This window comes from Pelodiscus sinensis, chromosome 29 (assembly GCF_049634645.1).
Source record: "Pelodiscus sinensis isolate JC-2024 chromosome 29, ASM4963464v1, whole genome shotgun sequence".
NCBI lineage: Eukaryota > Metazoa > Chordata > Testudines > Trionychidae > Pelodiscus > Pelodiscus sinensis.
The window spans coordinates 3,356,294-3,372,312 of record NC_134739.1 but is presented as its reverse complement, the minus strand read 5'-3'; the positions used below and the strand labels follow the sequence as shown (position 1 = coordinate 3,372,312).

General features: G+C 46.9%; 1 protein-coding gene across 2 annotated transcripts in view; it reads left to right on the top strand.

Moving 5' to 3' along the window:
• The window catches only part of LOC102453851 (acid-sensing ion channel 2), a 383,449-nt gene that overhangs the window by 192,507 nt on the left and 174,923 nt on the right, over positions 1-16,019 (top strand). For both annotated transcript variants that reach the window (XM_075911312.1, XM_075911313.1), the window contains exon 2: positions 13,664-13,814. In XM_075911312.1, coding sequence (XP_075767427.1) covers positions 13,664-13,814 — 151 coding nt within the window. The remainder of the gene's footprint in view (positions 1-13,663; positions 13,815-16,019) is intronic.

Genomic DNA, 16,019 nt, shown 5'->3' with positions numbered 1-16,019 from the left:
GTACAGTATCCTCGTGAAAATATATGTACACTGATCTTTGCAAGGAGGCGCTACATCTTAAAGGCATGTGATCAGCATACTCCTCTGGAATACTAATTCTGAGTGTGATGCCCTAGAAGACCTAGCTGATACCAACCATCCCTTGTGTTCTGGCCTTGGAATGTATTGACCCAAGATGGATCACCTGTACATACAATGGAAGCAGCAGAGCTCACCCTGTTTGTTGTACCCCTGTGCATCTGTGAATGCAGCATAACGGGGCCCTAGTGAGGGCTCTGGGTTCTATGATACATTAACAAAGAGTTGGCAAATAAGTATAATATCTATGATATACAAATAAATATAAACTGAGGGTCTAGAGTAGATACACATTCATGAACTGATTTTCATGTTATTTGCTGCTACTTGATATATGGAAAGGCCGGGGCTGAATGTGCAATGTATGTTTTCCCTTGCTCAATTTCTTTTCAGATAGACTACATTATGGATTTTGTCAAAAACTTAAAAAACAACAAATATTCTAGTAGCACCTTAAAGACTAACAAAACATGTAGACTATGTCAACATTGGCGCCCTTTTCCAGAAAAGGGATGCTAATAAGACAAGTCGGAATTGCAAATGCCGCGGGGGATTTAAATATCCCCCGCGGCATTTGCATGAACATGGCTGCCGCTTTTTTCCGGCTTGGGGCTTTGCCGGAGAAAAGCGCCAGTCTAGACGGGATCTTTCGGAAAATAAAGTCTTTTCCGGAAGATCCCTTATTCCTGATTTTAAGAGGGTAGGTTTCTGGATGCTTTTGATGGAGGAGTGTCATGTGGTTACTAGAAAGAATTTGTTTCAGGTTAGGGGGTTGTCTATAAGTGAGGATTGGCCTGTCCCCCAAGGCCTGTGAGAGTGAGGGGTCATTTTCCAGGATAGGTTGTAGATCGTTGATAATGTGTCGGAGGGGTTTAAGTTGTGGACTATAGGGGTGTGTCTAGACTACAGGTTTTTGTCGACAAAAGTAGACTTTTGTCAACAAAACTATACCCGCGTCTACACTGCCGCTGAGTTCTGTCAACATAACGTTGACAGAACTCAGCAGTTTTGTCGACGGCTGTAAACCTCATTCTACGAGGAATATCGCCTTTTGTCGACAGAGTTCTGTTGACAGAAGGCGTTATTACATCTACACTGTCCTTTGCGTTTACACTGTCATGTTGACAAAGCGGCTTGCTTTGTCATGTAGTCTAGACGTAGCCTAGGTGATGACAAATGGAATTATTTTTTGTTTTCCCTTTTGGGTCTGTCTTGAAGTAGTTCATGTCTGGGTACTTTTTTTGGCTCTGTCGTTCTGTTTTTTCACTTCTCCTGGTGGGTATTTCAGCCATCCTTGCCAATTAGCAAGCAAACTAGGTTTTGTCTTTCCTTCAGGCTGGGGAAGTACAGTAGATTTTGTAGTGCAGCTGCTCCTGGGCCAGGGCCAGGTTACTAAAAATAGAATTGTAGCCTCAGCTCCAGCCTCACACACAGGGCAGCCTCCCACCCCAGCACCAGGGGGCGAGAGGGGGTTGAGGGGCACAGGTGCGGGAAGCGGCAGTGGGAGAGTTAAGGGGGAGGTGGATGAGGAGAGGAAGGGGCTTGTGCTGAGGGGAGAGGAGGGAGCCTGGGCAGGAGAAGAAAGGGGCAGGCACCAAGGCGGAGGAGAGTCAAATGTCAGGGGGCCAAGAGGAGGCAATCAGGGGAAAGGGCAGGAGGAGTGGGGGTGGGCGGAATGGGAGGTGTAAGTGGGGGTGGGAGAGAGGAGCAGACAGGGTGATGCTGGGAGAGGAAAGGGGAGGGACAATGGGGGCAAGAGGGAGGAAGAGGAGAGAGGAGGAGTGGGTGCTGGGAGAAGAGGTGTTGAAAGGAGGGGTGGGCATGAGGAAGGCAGGGGGATGGAGCAAGGCATGTGTAGGGTGCAGAGGGGCATATGGGGAACTGGGGCAGATGGTGGGGAAGGGTGGCACAGGAGGCTGCAGGGGGCAAGGGAAGGTGCAGGTGCCAGGGGGGTTGTGGAGGTGAAGCAGAAAGGCAGACATGGGGAGGGAAAGGAAGGGGTGGGGAGGGCAGGCACCAGAGGAGAGAGGCCTGGTGGGTAGAGGAAAGTGTTAGGAGAGGGGATGTGGAGAGGAGCTAGAGGAGAGGTGGGCACAGCAGGGAAAGGAAGGGCAGGAGCAGGGGTCAGAGAGGACGGGGAGGGGTCAGGTCCCAGGAGTGCTGAGGGGAGTGAAAAGGGCAGGAGTCAGGACAGCGGGGGTGGGGAGGGGGCGAACAACAGGCACCAGGGGAGCAGAGGGAGCGAGGGGAGGGAGGGAGATATGGCAGCAGAGGGGAGAGGAACTCTATACTGGTGCCCTCTCTGCTCATGGATGGAAGATCCTAGAAGGAACACTGCTCTGGGGGCACTGCCGAGCATGGCAGTGTAGGGCAAATGGCTACTTACAGCCCAAGACTGGTTTCTTTGCAATTGTCTTGGATGGGATGACAGACTATCCGAAGGTTGCTGCCAGGAAATATTGTGCTTGCTGAGGGCTCGGTGATATGCACAGAAGACTGGGAGAGCCTGTGAACCCACATTAAAGAGTGGCAGGCAGGACTAGGTGTGAATAGCGGGAAGATGGCGTGAGCGCTGAGAGAAGAGAAGAAAGGGGCTCGCAGGCAGAGCGCTGAGCAGAGTGGGTGTAAATGCCTAGGAGCGGGGGTTGCTGACAGTGGGGCCTCCTACGAGGAGTAACGGTAGTTCAGAATAGAGAGCCTAATTCGAACTACCTACTCCGTGCCACGTGTAGCCGCGAGCACGGAGTCCAAACTACCGGGGATTTAAAAATGGCAGCGCCCAGCAAGATGCAAATGAAGCCCAGGAAATTTAAATCCCGGGCTTCATTTGCAACTTCGGTTGCCTACATTAACCACCCTAGTTCGGTAGTAGTGTAGACATACCCTAAGAGTTGCTGACTCCGAATAGGGAAGTGGCAAGAAAGAGTAGTGTAGTGTAGACCAGACTTCAGACCTTGTTCATTAAATAGATTATTCTGTTGCCTTTTATATAAAGAGATGGCAACTGGTTTCCTACGCACTAATTTAGGGTTTCTTCTTGCTTTATGTTAAACTGTGCTAATTAGAAAATTACACCTCTGTACATGAAACATCTCTGGATAAACCTGAAATAAAAGTCCCTACCTGGTTCAAATTAGCCTTGTAGATCTGAAGGTTTTAATAGGTTGGTCACATAATAAAGAAGGATTTTCACTGGGGGGGGGGGAAATAACTTTTTACAAGGACATTTATGTAAACACTTAATTTTTTTCAGGGATCCCTTTGCTCTGATTGGATAGCTCCATTTGGATATGCTGTTTTGTCCCTTCCCAGTTTTCTCTTTTCACTTGATTCTGCATTGATGTATCATAGTTACATTGGACATATAGAAATGATCCAATTATTAGTGGTCCATAAATTAGCAGATGGTTCTGGCCCTTGTTTAGGTTTGTGACTTGTTTGTGGAATAATTTGATTCAGAGAATGCACTTGTTCTTGTGAGTATTTCCTTCATCATTGACAGGAATCACAGTTAGCTTGAAGTTTGTTCCTGTGATCTATTTGCTTTGACTGGTTATGAATGAAGAATAAACTGTGCTCTGATTGGAGGACTGGAGCTTTTGAAACTGGGAAGCTTTGAATAGTGAGTAGCAAATGTTGCATTTTTCAGTGGGGATATTCAGATGAATACTCATAGTTACTAAAAATATGTGACATTTTGGGGATTTACAAATATTTTCTAGAATACCCAGCAGACATATGAGCACAAAGTATCGCCAAGCCTCATTATTTTATTGCGAGTCTTGTGATAGTTGGTGGATTTTGTTTTAGGGTCCCAGCTGCTGGAATCCTGTGACTGTAAGAATCGTGGCTTTTATTTCAAAGTAAGTGTTTGGCCCTCGTTCTTCCAAAGAAGAGGTCCAAGATGTGATCTCTAAATGCTCCAGCCCCAAAAGGCAAATAATCAGAAGCCAACATTTATTACTTTTTAAAATAATTGTTATTTTAAAGCCGTGATTCTTGGGCTTGGCCAGGCTGCAAACATCAAATAATATGTTTCCCATATCATTTATGGGACATTTATATAAACACTTTGCTCTGATTGGATAGCTCCATTTGCATATGCTGTTTTGTCCCTTCCCAGTTTTCTCTTTTCGCTTGATTCTGCATTGATGTATCATAATTACATTGGACATATAGAAATGATCCAATTATTAGTGGTCCATAAATTAGCAGATGATTCTGGCCCTTGTTTAGGTTTGTGACTTGTTTGTGGAATAATTTGATTCAGAGAATGCACTTGTTCTTGTGAGTATTTCCTTCACCATTGACAGGAATCACAGTTAGCTTGCAGTTTGTTCCTGTGATCTATTTGCTTTGACTGGTTATGAATGAAGAATAAACTGTGCTCTGACATTGGGCGGGAGCGTATCTTTCCACTCTTCCTAGTGAAAGTATTTGAGTTTGTCTTCAGCTTTGTCTACACTACACAGCTTTTAGCAACAGGGCCATATTGGCAGGCCTGTTATCATTCAAGTTGGGTGATGTAAATATGGTTCCTTGACACTTTTGCTGACAATAATCTTTCACCCCTCTCACAAGCGGCATTTGCACTGTTTACGCTAGCACAAAGCTTTTGTCCTGGGGGGAAGGAGAGAGAGGGGTGAATAAGCTCCTGTGGAAAACAGAAGCTTTGTCACTCAAATGCCAGCGTAGATAAAGTCTTTGGCTGCGTCTAGACTGGCATGATTTTGCGGAAATACTTTTAACGGAAAAGTTTTTCCATTAAAAGTATTTCTGCAAAAGAGCGTCTAGATTAGCACGGATGCTTTTGCACAAAAAGTGCTTTTGCGCAAAAGCATCCATGCCCAGTATTGATGTGCTTTTGTGCAAGAAAGCTCCGATGACTGTTTTAGCCATCGGGCTTTCTTGCGCAAAAAATTAAGGTGCCTGTCTACACTGGCCCTCTTGCGCAAGAATACTTGTGCAAGAGGGCTTATCTCTGAGCAGGAGCATCAAAGTATTTGCGCAAGAAGCACTGAATTCTTACATTAGAACGTCAGTGCTCTTGTGCAAATTCAAGTTGCCAGTGTAGACAGCTGGCAAGTTTTTGCGCAAAAGTGGCTGCTTTTGCGCAAAATCTTGCCAGTCTAGACGCACCCTTTGTGTTTTTCTCTATCGACATTAAAAGCAAGCACGTGCAGATCACTGTGTTCACGCATTTGCTTCCCTCCTAAACTGTCAATGGGGCAGCGGCCAGGAGCAAGGAATAAGCTAACATATTAATTAACAAAGATGGGGGAAATCTTGAAAACTTCCCATTAATGGAGGCAAATGTCCTCTCTTATTGCTGTGGCCCTACTGGGTTGGACCAAAAGTCCATCTAGTCCAGTGTCCTGTGTTTAGGGGTGCCAGGTGTCTGGTATTGAATTGGACAGTCTGGTAAAAAAAATTCGGAAAATACCGGACACCTAAAATGTCCGGTATTTTCTGATTTTTCACGGCCAGGAAGCAAAAATACTGGATGCTTAGCTGGTTCTGCATGGGACCTATCTGGCCCAGAGCAGAAAGGCAAGATGGTGGATGGCTGCCGGCAGCCTGTTGGGGCCAAAAAACCTCAAAAGCATTTTTTAAAGGGGCCATGCTGTTTTTTCTTTTTTCTTTTTAGCTCAACCACTCTCGGGGTCCTTTTTTGTTTGTTTGTTTTTGCTCAACGACTTTGGTCTCCCCCTTTTTTTTTCTCAACAGAATTTTTTCCCCAGTGTTTTTTTTGGGGAGGAGGGGAGTGTTTGGTATTTTTGGTTAGACCATCTGGCAATCCTACCTGTGTTCCAACAGGAAGGGTTGTGCGAGATGCCCCAGAGGGAGCGAACAGAACAGGGTAATCGTCATGTGATCCCTCCCCTGTCATCCATTTCCAGCTTCTGGCAAAGAGGCTAGGGACCCCATTCCTACCCATCCTGGCTAATAGCCATTGATAGACCTAACCTCCATGAATGTATCTAGTTCTTTTTTGAACCCTGATCTTCATAACATCCTCTGGCAAGGAGTTCCACAGGTTGACTGTACACAGCATGAAGAAATATTTCTTTTTGCTTTAGTTAAACCTGCTACCTAGTAATTTCATTTCGTGAACCCTAGTTCTTGTGTTATAGGAACAAGTAAATAACTTTTCTTTATTTATTTTCTCCACACCAAACATGATTTTATAAACCTCTATCATATCTCCCCTTAGGGTATGTCTACACTTGCCCCCTAGTTCGAACTAGGAAAGCAAATGAAGCATACTGAAGTTGCAAATCAAGCACGGGATTTAAATATCCCACACTTGATTAGCATAATTGCGACCGGTCGCCATTTTAAAATGCCAGTCGCCCGATTTAACTCTCCGCGTGTAGACGCGGTAGTTCGATTGGAAACCCTTCCCTTGAATTAACTGTTACTCCTCATGCAATGAGGGGGCAAGTAGATCTCGCCGCGGTTCATCGAGCCCTATATATAGTATCATGAGCTTTCATGGGCAAAGCCCACTACCAGGTGAGATGATCATATATATATAATATATAGCCTCTAAGGGTTCATCTACGCAGCAGGGCTTAACGCGAAATAAGCTACACAAACTGAGCTACCTCAATTGCCTAGCTTATTCCAAAATAGCGTATGTCAAGTTTGGTGCTGTCTACACAGCACTTATTTCGAAATAGAGCACTCTTCCTCTGACTTCTCTTACTCCTCATAAAATGAGGGTTATAGAAGTCTGAGTAAGAAGTCCTCCAGCTTGACACTATTTTGACATTATGTCAAAATAATTGCCATCTGTATAGACACGTTATTTTGAAATAATGTTGCTGTGTAGACATAGGCTAAGATGTCACAGAACTACTCGTTGTTTTTAATACATATAATTGGGATTATGTTTTCCAATATGGCATTACTTTGCATTTAGCAACATTAAAATTCATCTTCCTTTTAGTTGCCCTGTTGAGGTAGTTTTGTGAGACCCTTTTGAAGCTCTTACAGTGTGCTTTGATCTTAACTATCTTGAGCAGTTTAATATCATCTGCAAATTTTGCCACCTGTTTACCCTTTCTTCAGATCATTTATGAATATGTTGAGTAGGATTGGTTCCAGTATGGACCCCTGTGGGACACCTCTCTATTCTGAAAATTCACCACTTATTCCTAACTTTTGTTTCCTATCTTTTAACCAGTTATCAGTCCATGAGTGGACCTTCCCTCTTGTCTTATGACAGCTTATTTTGCTTAAGAGCCTTTGATAATGGACCTTGTCAAAGGCTTTCTGGAAATCTAAGGTTGAACTTCCCAAATCAGGACTCTCTGGTCTCACAACATCCATGGTTCAGTAAGGCCATGGATGTTGCTGGACCAAAGAGCCCTGGGAGAGCAGGGTCTGCAGAGTCTTGGCTGGGCCAGCAGCAACTGGGCAGGAGAGCCCCAGTGTCAGCCAGACAGACGGTGTCTGGGAGCTTCAGTGCTATCTGGAGAACCCCTAGTGTTAGGAGGCCAGTGCGGCTCTGGCTGGGGAACCCTGAGAACTCCCTGGCAGCAGCCGGGCCACGCAGCTGCCCGGGAACCCTGTCCAGGGAACCTTGGTGGCAGGGCCAGGCAGCACCTGGGAGTCACAGCCCCCAGAAGGGGAATCCCTGGCTGCAGTGGGTTCAGTGGCAGCTGGGCAGCCTTGGCCAGGAGTCCCCTAGGGGCAGCAGAGCTGGGCCACAACAGCAGGGCAGATGGTGGCCAGGTGGCTTGGGGACTGGGAATCCCTGAGGAACCCCTGGAGAACTTGGGGCCAGCAGTGGCTGAACAGGGCCAGGTGGCCCTGGCTAGGGAACTCCTGGCTGCAGCAAGTGGTGAGCCTCAGCCTTAGCAAGGGAACTCTAGCCTGGAGAGCCCCAAGGCAAGGAGCCGGCAACAGAGCAGCCGGCAGTGGAGCATTGACCTTCCCTGGTCTGGCAAACTCCATGGTCTGGGATGGCGCAGGTCCTGAGGGTGCTGACCAGGGAGGCGTAACTTGTTTACTAGATCCACTGGATGCCCCTTGTCCACATGCTTGTTGACCCCCTCACTAGTAGGAATACCAGGGGGATGTTAAATTTAATTGTATTATGGTCACTATTTTCAAGTGGTTCAGCTACAGTCAGGGGTGGATGAGAGTTTTGCAGGATCCAGGGCAGCACAATTTCACGGGGCTCCCCGTTGGAGAAAAAATAGAAAAAAGGCATCAAATGCGCAAATTGAAGGCTATTTTTATATTAAATGTGAATTGGGTAAATTTGATAGAAACTTAATTTAGTTGGATAATTTTTATTTTAATTATATTGTAAGTCATTCTTAAACAAAATTCTGCATTAATTAAAAATTTTCATTTGTATTTAAGTCTCCTCCCCCTCCTGCCTCTCACTCGCAAAGCCCAAACGGCTGTTTGGGCCTCACACGGCATCCCGGCTTAGTGGCGCAGAATCCAACTGAGCACCACAGCCGGTGGGAGGTGAAGGGGGGTGGGGCGGTGATGTACACGGCCAGGGGCTGGGACCTGGAGCCTCTGTCATGCCCTTCGCCTCCTGCCCCCTGGCTGTGTACATCATCACCCCGCCCCCTTCGCCTCCCGCCGTGGCGTTCGGCTGAGTTCTGCACCGCTCAGCCGGGACGCCGCACGGGAGCAAGCGGCTATTTGGGCCCCATGTGGCAACTCGGCGCGAGGCCAATTGCAGCACGGGGCCTAGGGCAGCCGCCCCACTCGCCTTGCCCTATATCCGCCGCTGGCTACAGACACCTCTTGAACCAGATCCACTCCTTTTGGGACTAAATCAAGAATTGCCTCTCCTCTTGCGGGTTCCAGAACCCGCTGACCAAGGAGCGGTCATTTAAGATGTCAAGAAACTTTATCTCTGCATCCCATCCTGAGGTGGTGTGTTCCCAGTTGGTAGGGGGATAGCTGAAATCCCTCATTATTATTGAGCTTTTATATTTATAGCCTTTCCCTTAGCATGTCATAGTCACTATCAGTATCCTGGTCAGGTGTTCAGTTACTATATCCTTACTGCTATATTCTTATTAGTAGAGCATGGAATTAGTATCCAGAGAGATTCTATGGAACAGTTTGATTCATTTAAGATTGTTACTTTATTTGATTCTATGCTTTCTTTCACATAGATTGCCACTCTCCCTCCCAGCATGACCTTCCAATATAATTTGTGTCCCAGTATTATTGTATCCCATTGATTATCCTCGTGCCACTAAGTTTCTATGATGCCTGTTATATCAATATCCTCAACATCTTATTTAAACTTCCAGTGTTTCTATATAGGCACTTTAAAAACTGGTCACTATTTAGCTGTCTGCCATTACCTGATGTGATTGAATGGGATCCATTTTCATTTGACTGTTTTTCATCTGATCTTACCCAGACTTTATCATCTTCCATCCTCTCTTCTGTACTAGGACATAGATAATCTGTTTGTAGCCCTTCTCTGTCCAATCCATGTGCTTCTTCACACTTACAGACTCATAGACTCATAGACTTTAAGGTCAGAAGGGACCATTATGATCATCTAGTCTGACCCCCTGCACAGTGCAGGCCACAGAATCTCACCCACCCCTCCTAGAATAATCCTCTCACCTATATCTCAGGGTATGTCTACACTACAATGTTAGTTCGAACTAACGGACGTTAGTTCGAACTAACATTCATAGGCGCTACACTAGCGCTCCGCTAGTTCGAATTTAAATCGAACTAGCGGAGCGCTTAGTTCGAACTAGGAAAACCTCATTTTACGAGGATTAAGCCTAGTTCGAACTTACTAGTTCGAATTAAGGGCTGTGTAGCCCCTTAATTCGAACTAGTGGGAGGCTAGCCCTCCCCAGGTTTCCCTGGTGGCCACTCTGACCAACACCAGGGAAACTCTATTGCCCCCCTCCCGGCCCCAAACCCCTTAAAGGGGCACGGGCTGGCTACGGTGCCCGTGCCAGGTGCAAGCCTGCCAGCACCCAGCCAGCAGACCCTGCACCAGGCACGGCACAGAGCCACCCACCCGATGCCCCCCAGCCCACCCCCTCTTCCCGGGACCAGGCTGGCGGCTCCCGGGAGCTTGCCCGGGACTGCAAGAGGCGGGCACCTTCCTGGGCTAGTGCAGACATCGTGGACCTCGTCCACGATCTCCGCACTAGGCACAGGAAAGTGGCCGTCTAGGGCAGGAGAGCTGCCAGCCTGGCCACCCAGGAGCAGGTGTGCATGAAAATCAAGGGGGTCCACTGAGACCCCCGACCCTGAGCCCTGAGCTTACAATGTCCGTACTGGGTCAGACCAAAGGTCCATCTAGCCCATCTAGTCTGCTGACAGTGGCCAACACTAGGGACTCTGGAGGGGATGGACCGAAGACAGTGACCAAGCCATTTGTCTCGTGCCATCCGTCTCCAGCCTTCCACAAACTTTGGGCAGGGACACCACTCCTACCCCCTGGCTAAGACTAATCCATGGACCCAACCTCCATGACTTGATCTCACTTCCCTTTAAACTCTGTTCTAGTTGTAGCCTTTACAGCCTCCTGCAGCAAGGAGTTCCACAGGTTAACTATTTGCTTTGTCAACAACAACAACAACTTTCTCTTACTAGTTTCAAGCCTGCTACCCATTCCTTTCCTTTGGTGTCCTCTAGTCCTTCTTTATGGGAACTCATGAAGAACTGTTCTGAATGCACCCTCTCCACCCAACTCCTGCTTTTAGAGACCTCTATCCTGTCCCCGCTCCATCTCCTCTTTTCTAAGCTGAACAGTACCAGTCTCTGTAGCCTCTCTTCATCTGGGACCTGTTCCCAACCCCTGATCATGTTAGTTGCCCTCCCCTCTCCCAGCCTTTCTCTTCCCCTCTCCCACCTCCTTTTCCCAGTCTCCCCCAGTTTTGTTCAATAAAGACAGAGTCAATGTTGGAAGAAACGTTATCTTTATTTTGTACATCAGGAAGGAGGGCTAGGGAAGGGTAAGTGGAAGGAGGTGAGGGAGGAATGGGGTACGAGCCCCCGATGGGGAGGACTGGGCTGGCTCTGCGGGCTTCTGGGGGTGGAAGCTCTCCTGCAGCCCCCCAATTGCCCCCTCTCCCCAGATGGCAGCCTGCGGCAAATGCAGCTGGGCTGATGGCCGAGTGCTGTGATGTGCCCAGTGTGGGCACTCCGGGCACTCCAAGCCAGGACTGCTTTGCAAGCGGGGCACCCCTGAGAACTGTCTGTCTGGGGTGGGGGTCGGGTCCCTTTAAGCGCAGCCCTTGGCTAGCCTGAGACAGCATCTCCACGCTCTAAGTCCTCCTCTGATGCCTTGCCGGCACTGCTTCCGGCCATCCTTAAGCCCTGTTCAGGGTCCACTCAATGTGGACATGCTAGTTCGAATTAGCAAAACGCTAATTCGAACTAGTTTTTAGTTCTAGACGCGTTAGTTCGAATTAGCTTAGTTCGAATTAACTAATTCGAACTAAGTTAGTTCGAACTCACTCTGTAGTGTAGACATACCCTTAGATATTGAAGCCTTCAAATACTTTGAAGACCCCAAGATGCAGAGAATCCTCTAGCTGTGATCTGTGCCCAATGCTACAGAGGAAGGCGAAAAACCTCCAGGGCCTCTGCCAATCTACCCTGGAGGAAGATTCCATCCCGACCCCAAATATGGCGATTAGCTAACCCTGAGCATGTGGGCAAGACTCACCAGCCAGACACCTGGAAAGTTCTCTATAGTAACTCCTATCATCCCTCCATTGACCTATTTCCCACTGATAATGAATGGTCAATTAGTTACCAAGATCATGTTACCTCATCAAACCATCCCCTTCATAAACCCATCGGCTGTGTCTACACTGGCATGAATTTCCGGAACTGCTTAAAACGGAATACTATTCCGTTTTCAGTTTTTCCGGAAAAGGAGCGTCTACATTGGCAGGCTGCTTTTCCGGAAAAGCCCTTTTTCCGGAAAAGCATCTGTGGCCAATGTAGACGCGCTTTTCCGGAAAAGAGCCCCGATCGCCATTTTCGCGATTGGGGCTTTTTTCCGGAAAAGACTACTGGGCTGTCTACACTGGCCCTTTTCCGGAACAGTGTTCCGGAATAAGGACTTATGCCCGAGCGGGAGCAGAATAGTTTTTCCAGAATAGCGGCTGATTTTGTACAGTAGAGCATCGTTGCTTTTCCGGAAATTCATGGGCCAGTGTAGACAGTTCACAGCTTATTGCGGAAAAGCGGCTGATTTTCCGGAATAAGTGGCCCAGTGTAGACACAGCCATCTAGTTTAATCTTGTCAGCTTTCCCCCAGCCCTTAGTTTAAAAAGTGCTCTATAACCTTTTTAATTTTAAGAGCCAGCAGTCAAGTGCCATTTTGGTTTAGGTGGATCCCATCCTTCCAGTATAGGCTCTCCCAGAAGTTTCCCCTGTGCCTGATAAATCCTTCTCCCTGCATCATTCTCTCATCCAAGCATTGAGACCCTGCAGTTCTGCCTGCCTACCTGGCCCTGCGCGTGGAACCAGAAGCATTTCAGAGACTCTACCCTGGAGGTTCTGGATTTCAATCTCTTTCCTAGCAGCCTAACTTTGGCTTCCAGGACCTCTCTCCTACCTTCCCTATGTCATTGGTATTTACATCTACCATAACCACCGGCTCTTCCCCAGCACTATACATAAGTCTATCGAGATGTCTCGAGAGATCCGCAACCTTTGCACCAGGCAGACAAGTCACCATACAGTTCTCCCGGTCATCTCAAACCCAGCTGTCTCTGTTTCTAAAGATTGAAACCCCTTTATACGTTTAAAAAGTCTTTTGCATCTTTGTGTCAATGCAGAGTGTGTTGAGACAGCAGGGCTGTAATTCATGTTGTGCTCATTGGAAAAGGAGTTCTGTGGATGAACAATTTCCAGGTGTGCAGTATTTTCCATAGCTTGACTGAATCCTTGTTCAGTAAGAATCCAGTCAAAAGATGCCTCAGGGTCAAGAACCAACTGTTGTGTGCAGACCTTCAACTAATGTATGCAGAACATTTCCCTCTGCTTTCTCGTTTAGCCTGCCAAATTCTCCGCTCCAGCAGTAGCTTCTCTGCCCTCAAAGCTCTTCTATTTCTGAGTCACAAGGGCAGATGGAAATAAACAAGCAGCATGTTAAAGGAATGCACATATTTCACAGGCAGTAGGATAACGGGGAGGCTGGCAGCTAGATTCAAGTGAGTCCTTTTGGAGTAACCTGGATTCAAACAGAAGCCTTTGTATTATTTTGAGATTAGGGACAAGAGAGTCCACCTTTAAACGTGCAGCAGTGAAAACACAGCAGCAACTGGCTGCGCTGCATTGGATGAAAAGGTCTCAAGTGGGGTGAGTCAGAGGAACTATTTCTAAAAACATTTGTTCACTCCTTTAAAACGCTGTTTGTTCTCACCCTGCTCCTTTTTGTGTGTGTAAAGAGGAACAAACTAATATACTCAATTATTAAAACCAGATCAGATTTGGCTTCAAATGGTTCCTCTGGAGCTCAATCGCACTTACATTTTTCATGACTGCAGCCGCGGATGGGTTGGCAAGAGGTGTTTAACACGGAGCTTTCTCTTTTCTCTCTCTCTCCCAGGTGTTCACAAAATATGGGAAATGTTACATGTTTAACTCAGGAGAAGACGGGCGGCCCTTGCTTACCACAGTCAAAGGGGGGACGGGCAATGGACTGGAGATCATGCTGGACATACAGCAGGATGAATATTTACCAATATGGGGAGAAACAGGTAAGACCCATGTTCACTCTTTTTCTCCGAGGACATGTCTTGGCTGCAAATATGCTGGTGCAGCTTTGCATGTGGCATTCCACGTTCCATGGGATTCCCTCGCCCACTGGAAGCCTGTTTCCCGAGCTAGGTTTAAACGTAACCGTTTCTGAGTTTCCAAGCTTTGCAAAAGCAGCTCTAGCGTCGCACTTAGCTCAAGCACCTCAAACTCAAGGACAGAATAGTGATAGAAATGTAGCCGTGTTTGTTGAGACCGAGGCGTAAAGTGTCGAATTTTAGCATGTCCATCTGCTGTGTACATTGGACAAACGTCTCAGACACTTCGCCAAAGGATCAATGCCCACAAAACAGATATCAGACAGGATCACAAAGAAAAAACAGTTTCTTGCCATTTCAACCAGAAAGGACATTGTCTCAACGACTTACTTACCTGCATCCTGCTTCAAAGACCTTTCAAATCTACACCTGAAAGGGAATCCTCTGAACTGTCATTCATGCTAAAATTCGACACTTTACGCCTCGGTCTCAACAAACAATCTAATTACCTTACCCATTACCAAGATAGCTTCCCCAATTATCACCTATAATACCATTAGCTCACAGACACTTACCTCCCCCCTCCTCCCCGCATCCCCCTTTGGTTCTGAAATTTGATTTGTCCTTTTCATATGTGTTCATTTTTTTAAATTGTATCCTTTGGTATATATGGTTGTGACTATTTTCTTCCACTATTTGATCTGAGGAAGTGGGCCTGGCCCACGAAAGCTCATCACCCAATAAACCATCTTGTTAGTCTTTAAAGTGCTACATAGTCCTGTCTTTTGCTTCAAGGACAGAAGCGAGTGAAGTGGTTCTAATGAAGACTAGGCTGCCGGCCTGTCAGCATGCCCCCCTCCCCTCCCCCATTTGATTGCCTCCAAGCTGCTCCATTACCCCTCTAGCCACAGCTAACGTTCAGAGCCTGCTCCTGTGTTTGACCTCTGCATCAGGCACTGCAGCGGGACTTCAGACTCTAAATCAGACACCTTGAAAAAGGCAAGAGCTTGCTGTGAATTCAGTTCACCTTCCGAATGGACACCTAGAAGCCTCCAGGTGGTCCCCACAATCTCATTCTTTTAAAAATTCTGGGTATCAGGTCACTGGCTTATCTGCTGTCTTGACTTACTTGGGCTAAGGCTCACAGTGCTATGCCATGCACATACTACAGCAATTCCAGGCAATCCTGCACTCTCTCCAACCTCAGTTTGGCTCTTCGTGGGATGGACTCCCCCGAGAGCCAAGGGCCATCCCAAACCTCATCACATTCCACCACTAGAAGTAGCATCATATATTAAACACACGCATGCGCACACACAGCTCCGTACCAACTCAGAACACTCCGCTCCACATGTTTCTCCCTCTGGGGAGAGGATGAGAGAACAAACTGAGTGACAGCAGAGTAGTTGTGGCTCAGTCGGCTACTGGAAGGTGCTACCATCAGGAGTGTGGTATAGAAACCCTGCCAATTTGGAAGCCAGGTGTGAAGAGTAACCCTGCTGACTTCAGAATCTGTTCTTCCTGGACACGCCTTCCTTCATCTGTGCAGTGCCTCTAGATCAGTGTGTTATGCTGTATATTATAACAAGGAGGGTCTCAGTAATTAGTAATCATTAGCCCACAGACATTCACCTCCCCTCCTCCCCCCGCATCCTCCTTCTGTTCTGAAATTTGATTTGTCCTTTTCATATGTGTTCATTTTTTTAAATTGTATCCTTTGGTATATATGGTTGTGACTACTTTCTTCTACTATTTGATCTGAGGAAGTGGGTCTGGCCCACGAAAGCTCATCATCTAATAAACCATCTTGTTAGTCTAAAGTGCTACATAGTCCTGTATTTTGCTTCAGTAATTAGTGTTAGTCTGCAGTGGCAGAATTCATTAAAGGAATTTAAGGTGATATATCTGAAAATTTGGTTTCTTTTCCAACTCCTTCATGTTTGTTATACTACAGCGGAGTCTTTCCCTCAGCTTCTCAGATGGCCGTGAAGTGCTGCATAGTTGGTAGGGGAGCCAAAAGCGATTCCAGGTTTTGTGTCAAGTTATCACTGGCAGTTCTGTCGTAACAGCCACCTGTTCCCCTTTAGTTAAACACTCAGAACAAAGAGAATCAGCTACAACCTTTGAAATGTTAAACATGAAGGGAGCTTTTGATGTGTATTTCCCACG